General features: G+C 47.3%; 1 protein-coding gene across 3 annotated transcripts in view; it reads right to left on the bottom strand.

Annotated features, from left to right (window-relative positions):
* Window positions 1–2,576, bottom strand: part of Ntm (neurotrimin) — a 421,851-nt gene extending 419,275 nt beyond the window's left edge. For all 3 annotated transcript variants that reach the window (XM_038322587.1, XM_038322586.1, XM_038322585.1), the window contains exon 1: window positions 2,365–2,576. In XM_038322587.1, coding sequence (XP_038178515.1) covers window positions 2,365–2,531 — 167 coding nt within the window. In that variant the 5' untranslated portion in view covers window positions 2,532–2,576. The remainder of the gene's footprint in view (window positions 1–2,364) is intronic.
* Between the last annotated feature and the right edge of the window lie 9,249 nt (window positions 2,577–11,825).

The raw sequence follows: 11,825 nt of genomic DNA on the forward strand, positions 1-11,825 counted from the left end.
AAAAGGCAGGACATGTGTCTAAGTGCACCATCAACAAGGAAGCCCTTTCGTGTTCGAGTGCAGTGCAGTCTGAGAAGAGTGAGCACACACCTGAAGGGCATGGGTGACACACACACACAGCTTGCCTGTTACACCCCATGCCAGGTCTGACCACAACTCATGGCCATGACTGATGTCTTGTATCATTCACACCCTGGTTCGTCTAATCCCTAGGTGTTAGGGTTCCTTCCACTGAGAGGGCCACCCTCCTGAATGTCACAAAGACATTCAGCTCTGTGTGGCTGACACAGCATAGCAGGGGACTAGATGGACCTTTTATGCGAGGTTGGGTTGTGACCAATCCTGAGGCATACAAACACAGCATCACCGTATCCACATTCTGCCATTTGCATTCACACAAGACCACTGTGTGGAAAGTCTGTGTGAAAACACAGACCAACACTGGTGTCTGAAAGAGACAAAGGTGTGGGTGGAAAACGAGAGGAAAGTAGCCAGTCCACAATAATGTGCTCTGAGAAAAAAGCCCCTGACCCTGGCACCTGCTGGATGCAGCCACTCTCTGAAAAAGCCAGGACCTCCTGAGCCATAGATCTATTACCTGCCTGGGATGACATTTTGGGCCACTCTAATCCCCTTGTTTTCCTTGGAATGTGAGAGTCACTGTCAATGCCAATTGTCTATTTATAGACAATTCAAATCCCTAGGGCACTCACTACTTTCTTTTCTCTCTTTTGAATGTGTGTGGGTAGGGGGATTTATTTGTATCTAAAATAATCCACATAGATAGTATCTCTATTTTGTTCCTGGGGGTCTCCTTCCTGCAGCCAAGGGTTAGGGCCAAAGGAGCCATCTAGAGAATATTAAATTTTCCTGACTATATTGTTTTAGAGGTTCGGGGTTTTTCGTTGTTGTTGTTGTTGCTTTTTTCTATTGAAGTAGTCTGAAATCAATGTATAATTACAACTTTCATGAAGTCCCTACATAAAGTAAATACCAAGTCATTTCAGAGAGGGGGCCAACTGGGCAGGTTAGTTTAATCTGGAGTATTTCTTCAGGAGTCTATTTGTGGATCACTGAGTAATCAGGAGTTCTTTGGAACCATGACAGTTAGATCTCCAAAGACAAAGGATCTTGGGATATTTGCAGCCTTGTGTGGTTCCTTAAATCACATGTGTTTTTGAAAATGCTCTCACAATTCGAGTCTGTGCTGCCAGCACTTCCTCCCCAACGCTTTCTGTCCTATGGATATCACGCATGCATTCCAATCTCAGGACACTAATGGGACCAAAACATCTGGCAAAAAAGTCAAGGTTAATTTTCCAAGAATCTCCATGTCAGAGGATGAAAATAATATCCTGTCGCCTGTGGTCAGGTCAGTGGACCATTTTTTGAAACTTTATTAATGAGGATACATTAAGTCAAAGTGAGGCAGGAAGGTTTCTTGGTCTCTTAAAAATCCCAGAGGTGAAAATCTCCTATCACAATGATCCAGTGTGTAGCTTTCCTGTGAGAGGTGTGGTTTCATTGACACTGGAAACGGAGTTAGAGCTTTAACAGTGAGGTAACAAGGGAGACAGTCTTGCCCCACTTAACACAAAATGTAGCCAAGATTCTTCTCCTCCTTCCCAGGTCTTGCAATCCTCAACCCAATAAATCATTCCTGACCCAAAACGACACTAAAGCCTAGAGTTTGGGACATGCTAAGTTTTGCACATACTGACTGGATGGACAGAACAGCCAGAACATAGTTCACTCATGGAGACGGCATTTTCCACAGACAAATCAGAAGGCATGGTACCAGTGTTCGAAAGCCACATTCAGACAGGAGAGCGCATCTGTCTCTGCCCACCATCTCATGGAATCTAGACATTCCAGAAAAAAAATGGTAAAACCAGGCTCAGGAAAAGAGGTTTTGCAAAGTTCAGTCCCTGGTGGCAACAACCAGTGGCACGGGTGGAGTGAGGGCATCCCCACCAAGTCATACCCCTGCTTTGGGACTCATTAACTTCAGAGAGAAGATCATCCATGCTGAATCTCAGGCAAGTCCCAGGTCACCATAACCCTCGGGCTCAGGAACAGACAGTACCAGGACCACTGCCCTCAAAATGAGAAGCTAGCCCGCACCCTTCACAAACCCCTGAGTCAAGGAAGCCAGGTTCGGGAAACACAGATCGACCCTGGCATTGCCCTGTGATTGCCACATGCCTTGCTTGGCAGAGCAGCCAAGCTCAACCAGAAATTGTGCAGTGGAGGGAACTAGCGACCCCTCCACTAGCCCGGGCTTGCTCCAGTGCACACACCCGCACCCTGTCCCTGTCCCCCAGCCCAAACAAATCATTATTTAGTAGAATGGCAGTTCCCTACCTGAGGGTGGCGCTCTCCCCTTGCCTGACCGTCACGTTGTCCATAGCTTTGGGAAAGGTGGCATCTCCGCTGCGCACCGGCACTCCTGTGGGTACAAGGAACAGCAGCCTAAGAGACACGACCACGAGGCACTTCCAGGGCAGGAACAGGTACCCACAGACCCCCATTCTCGACAGCTACAACTTCCCAGAACTCCGGCAGAGGCACGCACACGCCCCCCGGGCGAGCACAGGAAGTGGGTGGGGTGGGGAGTGAGCGCGGGGACCCAGCGATGAACTAGCGGCGGCCGCGCGATGCACTGGGAGGAGGAAAGCGCGCAGACTCCTCCAAGTCTAATATTCCTCCCTCAAATCCAGCCTCAGCTCGCCAGCCTCCAAGAACCAGTTTCCACTGCACGCATCCGAGGCGGACTTTCTCCGTGCTGCCTATAGCCAGGAAGGTGGCCAGGAACGAGAAGCGCAAGGCAGGCAAGCAGGCAAGCAGGCGCACAGGTGCTGGTCTCAGGAGCCGCCTCTTCCCTGTAGCAGTTCAGGCATGGCACTTTGGACAGGAGTAAGCACTTTGGTATCCAACAGGGTTGTGGCTGGGTCGCATCCAGCTACCCAGATGTGGTCTGCGATTCCTCAGTCGAACAAGGGGAAATCCAGCACTTTCTTAAGTTTCAGAGCAAGGCTCGCCGCCAGAAACAGTCTGGAACAATAGCAGATGGAAAGTAGAGCACGCAAAAGGCGGCACGGATGGTGCAAGGAGGCTACTGCTAAGCCGGCTTCGTGCAATCCCGGACTCCAGAATCCTGCCGCAGAGCCTCAGTCAACTTCCTTGGAGCCCAGATGCGCGCCGCAGCCTGGGCTGTCTCTGCAGCGCAGCAGCAAGGCTGGAGCGGCCGGGCAGGGCGGACCTTAGCGGTCCCTCGCCTGCTCTTTGGCTCGCTGCAGAAGGCGAAGCGTAGTCGGCACCGGAGCCGCGGACGCCACGCTCAGCGGCCGCCCCCGGCCTCCGCGCCGCCTTCCTCCCGGGAGCAGCCCCGACGCGCGCGGGCCCCGACCGCCGGGGTTGTCATGGCAGCAGCTCCATCCCTGACCGCCACTTTCTCTCGGAGCCGACTCCAAGCAATCCGGCGGGCGGGTGGCACGGACTGCGCGCTCATCCCGGCGGGTGCGGGGCGCGGGAGCCCACCTTAACCCCCGCCGCGCCGGGCCAGGGCAGGGCGGTGCACTACCTCTGGCCACAGGTTTAACCATTTCTGGACTTAAAGAGCAAGCTCTTCGCAATTAAGAAGACAAAGTTACTGTGAGGTCTTAATAAGCCCTAGACATCTTATTAAGGGTCACAAACTAACTAGGAAGAGAAGAGCCTGCAGCATGGATATGTGCACCTTTAAAATGGTCAAATTAATTCTATCAGCATTTAGAGTAGTGTTAGGAGGATGCTCACATAGTCTCATTTTTATTCAACGTTACACTACCCTCTGCATTCCACCCACCCACCCCCAAAGCTCCTTAAAACCCCATAGACTAAACACAGTCATTCTAAATAGAGATAGTCCATGACAAAATAAATGTGAAAATTCCGGAAGCATCTTGGTAAGTGAAATGAGCAAAATCCCATTAAACCCATTAACATGTTAGTCAAGTTCAACACTGCCTTTCTTAGCTCCCTGCCCCTTCTTCACACACACACTCTGAGTATGCTAGCCGGTAAAAGGCACACAGGCATGGGCCAATGAAAACCATTGCCTAGTTTATAAGAAAGATTCTCGGGGCTCTGGGTTCACACCCTGGCATACCTGATTTCATCTCCACGAGGTGTGGCTTTCTTTAAATCATTGACACCCAAAGAAAGACTGGGTGTGTCTCAGGACCTGTGACTTCTCTCTGTCTGTTGCAGCTTCCTCTGTGTCTACATCATGTTTCTCCCTTCACCCTAGCTCTGTTGGACCGTGCCTAGTCCCTGTGCAGGGAACAGAGTGAATCCGTAGGAACAGTGAGAATGACACCAATAGGCTCCCTTCTCAGGGACTTCTAGTCCTGAGCTTCCAATAATGACTTAAATTGTTCCTGGGAATAGGCGAGAGGATGTGATGGTTTTGTTTGTTTCCGCTGGCCTTTCTGTTGCATAACAATTGGGACACTGTTTTTTTTTAAAACAAACTATAAAATAAGTTAACAATAACAACAACAACTCTTCCTCAAAGCCATCCAACACCAGACACCAAAACACCACTACAAACATGATTAGCCACAGCCATGCTGGTATTAAAGGGCCCTTGATACTATTGAGTAACACTAGCCATTTCCACGTACACGGCATGTAAGGATCCACACGTGTGCTTCTCCCACAATATCCCCCTCACACTGCTACACCAGAGGGAGGGAGGGCAGAAGTCAGCTTTGGAATGTGTTAGCCAAATTCAAGGGCCACAAAGGACAACAAGCAAGCTTGTTTTTTTCTGTTTTCATACTTGCTCAGGCAGTGCTGGGCCATGAAGTATCGAGCAACTTTACACCAGAGGTGTCAAAATGCTTGACATCAATTCATTACTAGGTCAGTTCCCTACTGTCTCCTCCGGTGACTTTTTCTGATATTAAAGTCCCAGGGAACTCATCCACTATTTTTGAACCCAGGGAACCTTTTGACATACAGTGTCAAAAATGCTGGTTCATATGGCAATAACAATGGCTTTTTTTTTCTGGAGCCTATTTTGTCTCATTTTTCAGTGGGAAAATATTAAAAGCATAAATTAAACTATTTCATTCAGTTGAGCTGTTCATGAGTACAGACAGAAGGCTTGAGCTTCTCTCTACTGATTAGGCTTATGAGTTTAAGATTCTCTCCTTAAAGCCACTGTGTCATTCCTAATAATCCATCAGCTATTCCTCCATGGCTCTGTCGCAACCCCTCTTCCTAAGTGTCACACTCAGTGGAAACAAATGCTAGACACACGGAAGAGGAAGGAACTCATTTCGGTCTTTGGCGTCATTTCCCTACAGACCCAGGCCCGAGACTGGAGAGGCTGATTCCTTTCATGACAAATTCTAATTCAGTCTCTTGCATCTAATTCCAGGTAGGTACAAATGAGCATTAGGTTTTGCATCTAGGAATGGGAATAATGACAACCAACAGCCTGTCCCAAGGGGCCTACATACATGATTAACTCTACAGGAAAAATACTTAGAAAACCATTTAAGATGGAAGAGGCTTTATTAATACATTTTTTTCCTGACACTGCTTCGTTATTATGGCTAGACAGAAAAATAATCTTCAAAGGCTCCTTGAGACACAGTCTACACTGGCCTGAATGTACTTCAGCTCAGACAGGCAGAGCATCTATCTCTGAACCTGAAGAGAAGTGTTGACCTGCAGCATCCTGGTGGCTGTCCACAGAGAGCCCATGAGAACACAGGTAACCCTCAGGGAGGACAAAGAAAAGCCACTCGTAATCTCTGCTTGGAGGACCCAGGGATCCAAAATCTGTTCACAAATAAAAGTCAAGAAAGGGGCCGAAGGTCAGAGATGCCCACACAATTAAAAAGACAGATCTGCTTTACTCAAACCTGCTATTGAAGTGCTTTAAAAAGATGAAGATCCAAATCGCATGTCAATTGCCTTCCCATCTCCTAATCCCTAAATATAACCAGCACTTAGTGGCTTATCTTATATCCTGTCTCTGGTTTCATAAAAACTGCTGGATTTATTTTATTTTTCCCAGCATATCTGAGTTAATGAAAAAGGGATGACAGTCAGAGCAATTTCATTATTTGTGTTCTTTATAGAAACAACTTCCTCTCTGCCTCCTGGAAAGCAGACTCCTAACGAGTGCCACCTCCACCTTCTCCCCCCCACCCCGTCCTGCTCTCCTTCCTCCATTCTTTCTCACAAACACATATACTGTACACATAAATCAACTTGTCACAGCTTGTCTCTGCACTGACAGTTGTAATTGCTTTAGGTTATAAAAATATCTTTAGGACAATACCTTTCAAGCTCCCTCTCTCTCTCTCTCTCTCTCTCTCTCTCTCTCTCACACACACACACACACACACACACACACACACATGCATGCATGCATGCATGCACGCACGCACGCACACATATGTACGCACTGAGGTAGATAGGTGTGGTCTATACCTGCATTGTCGCCTATACACTGAACTAGGGTTTGGACAAGGAGAAGCCCTGACTGACAGGCAGTCAGCTGGGAATTTGTTTTGTTTTAATCTATGTTACCTACAGCAAGGCTGGGGTGAGCTAAAGAGCTGTGGTTAGTCCACCATGCAAGAGACAGAGGAAGAGCAGTAGCTGAAGAAACGCCAGCTCTGTTTCTCTACAAAGGCGAAAGGCCCCCCTCTCCTGGTAGAGATTTCAAATAGAAGCACAGGCAAGATGAAAAATGCAGGGCAGTTAGTGAGTGGCGTGACATCAAATAGATATTGGAAGATTTAATCAGAAGGAGCAGTGTAAATCTGGATAAAGAGGTGCCTCCAGGGGTGTAGGGAAGGGCTGGGCTTTGGAAAAATGCATGCTATTTTTTGCTTCTCTATGAATACAGTATCACAATAAAAAAAATCACTGATCATCTGGGCTACAGTCCAGTGTGTTAGGATTTCAGTGGGAAGAGCAACAGGGCACCATGAAGAGGGGAAGAGGGCCGCACGAAGAGAAAAGAGGTCAGAAACAGAGCGATCCGAGAAGAAGGAGATGAAGAAAAGGCAGGGGCATGGCTGCCTGTCCACGGGCTTTGAAACCCACAGAACTTTATAAGAGATGCACAAAGTGAAGAGATTGGAGGGGGGAAAGCTGTGGAGGGCAACTGAATGAGCTAAAATCAAAGTGCCAAGAATAAAAAGGGCAGGTATCCAGAGAGCACATTCCAAGAGTCACAGAGGTTGGGGCAAAATTGTCTCTTATGTAAGATTTAGGTCATAGTAAAACCTCAGACCCAGAGAATCACAGAACGAGGTGTCGAATAGGATGTGGGAAGATGTGCAATACATACCCTTCACTTCAGGAAGAAAGTACTGAGCCCCAGTAGGCCATATTAGGTATAATGCTAATAATGAATGCAACAGGACAAGAACTCAGGGATCCTGATCCCTGATCCAGCAGTCATCTCCCTGTTATTCCATGACAATGGACACGCTTGAAGAGATTACAGCAAACATCGGCTTTTACTGCTTCGTCTGGGGCCAAACAGACAACCACGGAGAGGGCCACACTCTGCACACTGTGTTCACGATACCTCTGGGTGTCCAGCGGCTAAAAACCAGCATGTGTAGAGCACATGTCGAGAACTAGATAAAGAAAGGTGGAGCAAAGCACACCTGCTGGCCCTCCAGTTACCAGCAGTCTGGTGCTCCTGGGTTTCGCCGCAGCCATTATTTCCAGTGATATTCACAGATGTTGAAGTTCTAGTTAATCCTGACTGGTACTCCCCTCAGCTGAGGAAAATGGGTAACAATCTACCTTCTCCTTAAGAACCAAGCCTGTGTGGTGCATGTCCAGATTTCTAGGCACCACACTGGCTTATCTGCAGTCATTGTTAAGAGTAAAGGAGTGCTGGTCCAGGCAGTGGTGGTGCACACCTTTAATCCCAGCACTAGGTAGACAGAGACAGGTGGATCTCTGTAAGTTCGAGGCCAGGCCAGCCTGGTCTACTGGTCTACAGAGTAGGTTCCAGGACAGGCTCCAAAGTAACACAGAGAAACCCTGGAGGGAGAGAGAGAGAGAGAGAGAGAGAGAGAGAGAGAGAGAGAGAGAGAGAGAGAGAGAGAGAGAGAGAGAGAGAGAGAGAGAGAATACTTAGGGATGCCCTAATGTGAGACAAATCCTCTAATCAGGCAAATCCACACAGAGCATGCTACCAAGAGAGACAAAATACAAGCTGTGAGGAGATTCTCAAAGTAAAGAATACATGTATGGTATAAGTACCGTAAGAAATTATTGGAAGAGGGCAAGTCCCATCAAAAATGAAAGACTTTTACATCAGGAGCTGCGGCTGAGAGATCTTTACTGTTGAGGAGGAATGAAGAGTAAGTGGCATGGCAGAATCCTCGCAACAGGCCGACTTCGTAGACCACACCCAATCTAAGGACAGAAGGGAGGCGAGCAGAAGCCACCACTTGTCGAGTTGTGTTCAGCTGAATTGGGCATGTAACCTGGTAGCTCTGCCCCCTTCAGTAAGGGATATGCACACACACACACACCAATTCAGACTACCTTATCCCACAAAGAACAGTTGCGGACTTTGGAAGCAGAAAAGGCAATCGTCAAATCTTCATGCTCTGTCATGAGGATGGGACCCTGGGCACACAGCTTTGTTTGTAAACTAGCAGGGTTCATGGGACCAAGCACGTGGAGATGCTTTGAGGCTGTGCAAACAGATACAATCACTCAGTCCAGAGCCTGGCTTCTCCCGGGTTTCTCGTGTGATACCTGGAGGGCTTATGCTGGGCTTGTCAGGAAGGACCCAGAGAAACTCATTCAGAGGTCAGGGGGAGTCTAAGAGAAGAGCACGGGCCTGGAGACAGTCGTGAAATTTACATCAGGAGGGAACCTCATCCCAGAGAGAGAGGAGAAACACCATGTGGGGATAAGGCAGAAAGAAGTGCCTCAGGCTACCCACTCCAAACAGGAAGATGAGTAACCCACCCTTCACCCCTCTGTCCCATCCCTGAATATCTTGCCAACCAATGGTTGATGCCTATTCGCAGAAACCTAGGGGAAAGAACCTGTGCTCGAGATCTGCCTTAGTCTTTTGGCATTTGTCTAGGTCCTTTGAGCTCTCCTGTCCCCAAGTACACACTGGAAAGGTAGAGAGAACCCAGGGTATAGGGTTCTATAGGTATTGGAGAAGACACTTCCAACCCATCCTAAGTAAACCACACTTCCAGACCCTCTTCCAGGAGCTGCTTAACCCTTCTCTGCCCTATGTGCCTTCTGCAGGAGAAATCCCTTGGCGTCTGCAAGGTCAACTTGATACAGCCTCCACTTCCAGCAAGTTGCTTGGTCTTCTAACCCTTCCAACACCCCAAAGAAGTCTGTGCCATACTCCTTCTAGAGAGGTTGCCTATGGGCATCAGCTTACATGAATATTCTCACCTACACACTACCTAGCGAGTGTAATGCTTGCAGGAAGCAGCTCAACTGGTCAGGAGCTGGCTTCTGATACAAAAACAGGCCTATGCACGGCAATCTCTGCAGCCTTGGACCTGGAGCACATCCAAGACAGCATCAGGAACACACACCTTGCACGCCTTACAATTTTCCTTCCCAAAGTATCCCCTGCTGCCCGAGTCTATCCCTAACCCTTTATTTACATTTTCCTTTAGAGGCTTTGACTCTTTGTTCCCCAGCTCAGAGCAGAAACAGAAAAGGCAAATCTCAATGAAATGAGAACATGCTCTAAAATATACTGTTGCAATTAGACTGTTTCCTAGTAATGACTTCTACCCAAACATTGCTTTGTAAACCAGAGCACTTGGGTCCCAGTTCCTTTCAGCCCATCAGCAGAATTCCCTGATAATTTGGAAATGTTAGTACGTTCCGTTGTTGAAAGAACCAACATTCTACGGGGACAGTGGGACACTGTGATGATCTACCAGCTGATTCATTCCAATGGGCTAACGGCTTTCTGAAGGACTAAGAGTATGACTCCAGCCTATGACAGCTCTTGGGAGGCTGGGATCAAGGGTCTGCAGTTGCAGCCCCAGCTTGCCACTTACTCAGTGTGAGGAAGTGCCTGGGTCTCTACCTCCTGACTTCTATACAAAGAGTTTGGATTAGAAGCTTTCTAAGGACTCTTCCAACTCTAATAGACTGTGATTATGATGGTCCTCGGCCCTCTTCTCAGAAGCAGTTTACCCTTCAGCGTCACTTATCCGTTCCTCCTGTGCAGAAATAGCCTCTTCCTCCTGCCCTTCCACTCTCCAGTAAGCCAAGGTACCACTTCAGAATTCAGGAAACTATCATCCAAGGTAATTAATGAGCTGCCCCAGATCTAAGGCAAGCCGATGGAGGAGTCAAGATGATTAAAAGTCTTCCGATAAAGGGTTTCTTTAAGGAAAAGAAAAATCCCACAATGCATCCAGCAATGTTAATCTTCAATAAATACGCTGTTAATATTTAACTGGCATTTATTTAAACTTACAGTAACTGTCCTATTAAATCTAAATTAATTGCCCATTTGGGAATCTTCCCCTAAAGCTTAGCTGGGACATGGCTGTCTAGATCATAGCCTATACTAGGCATCTAGCCATAAAGAGAATATTTAAGCCATTCTTCCAAGACTCTGCTATTGGAATAGCATGGCTGCAAGAGTATTGGAGATGAACTAGGCTAGTAAATTGTCTGTCCTGTGACTTCCTAGGAGCCTAGATGTTTCTGCTTTGCAGTACGAGACGATTCTGATTCATTGTTGCTTTTATTGCAGATTTTCATTCAAGAATATAAATGCACTTCAAACCCTGCTTCCCTCTGCCTTCTCACTCCTTTTCCCACCCATCTCTGCTCCCTGTCCTGTGTTATTTTACTTCTATTGTCAATCAGGACCCCCCGCTTCTGAACTTTGTCATTTAGACTCACTCTTCTTTCTTTTGTCTCATTCTCATCCCGGATTCATAAATAAGACGTCTGTGCGTCACAATCAGTTGTGTTCTTCTCTGTATACATGAACACACATATAACTACAGCGTACATACAAGCACAAATAGAAATAGGCCTTCACGTGTCACTAAAACCATTTTGTAATGGCGATCACCTATAAAAGAACTGTGAAATAATCCTCGTGCCGTGCTGCTTTGTCAGGGGTAGACAGAGTGTAATTGGGTAGAACTGATCTTTGCTCTTCCTGGAATCAATCAATATTGTTTTATTATACGTGTGATCCCGGCTGAACTTCTGGGATTTTATTTCACTATGATTAGAGCACATTTACATTTGCTCGCCTGCTTACACTCACTGGTCTCATCCGCTTGCTACTTGTGCTCATGAGATCGGGATTTCATACAAGCCCAGATTTCAATCACACAGGTCGGTTCTCAGGCAGCATCCGCTTCGAACCCAAGTGTCCAGGAAGGCTCGAATCCAGCCTTTCCTTAAGGAAGTGGGAACAGGATGAGACTCTCATAATCCTCTCTAACGTTTCTAAAGGCTTAGTTGGGTTTCTCTCTGTTCTGTTTGCCCCTCAAGGCATGGAGACAGGTGAGTTTTAGCTAAGGAGAGAGGTGGAGAAGACAGACGCTGAGGGAAGGAAGGCAGAGAGGAAGGCAAGGCATCTACCCTTTGTAAAACGACTGCTTGTGCTTAGCCAAGGTTTTAGATTTTGTAACTACTGTAGAAGTCGACTATCGTTTTTTACAGTTTTTCTACCTAAGCCCATACAAACTATTGTTTGCTTGCTTGTTTGTTTGTTTATCTCCTTTCGATTTCTGTCAAGTTAGACTGAAGACAGTACAGGATCCTCA

Source organism: Arvicola amphibius, chromosome 3 (genome assembly GCF_903992535.2).
Source record: "Arvicola amphibius chromosome 3, mArvAmp1.2, whole genome shotgun sequence".
NCBI classification, from domain to species: domain Eukaryota; kingdom Metazoa; phylum Chordata; class Mammalia; order Rodentia; family Cricetidae; genus Arvicola; species Arvicola amphibius.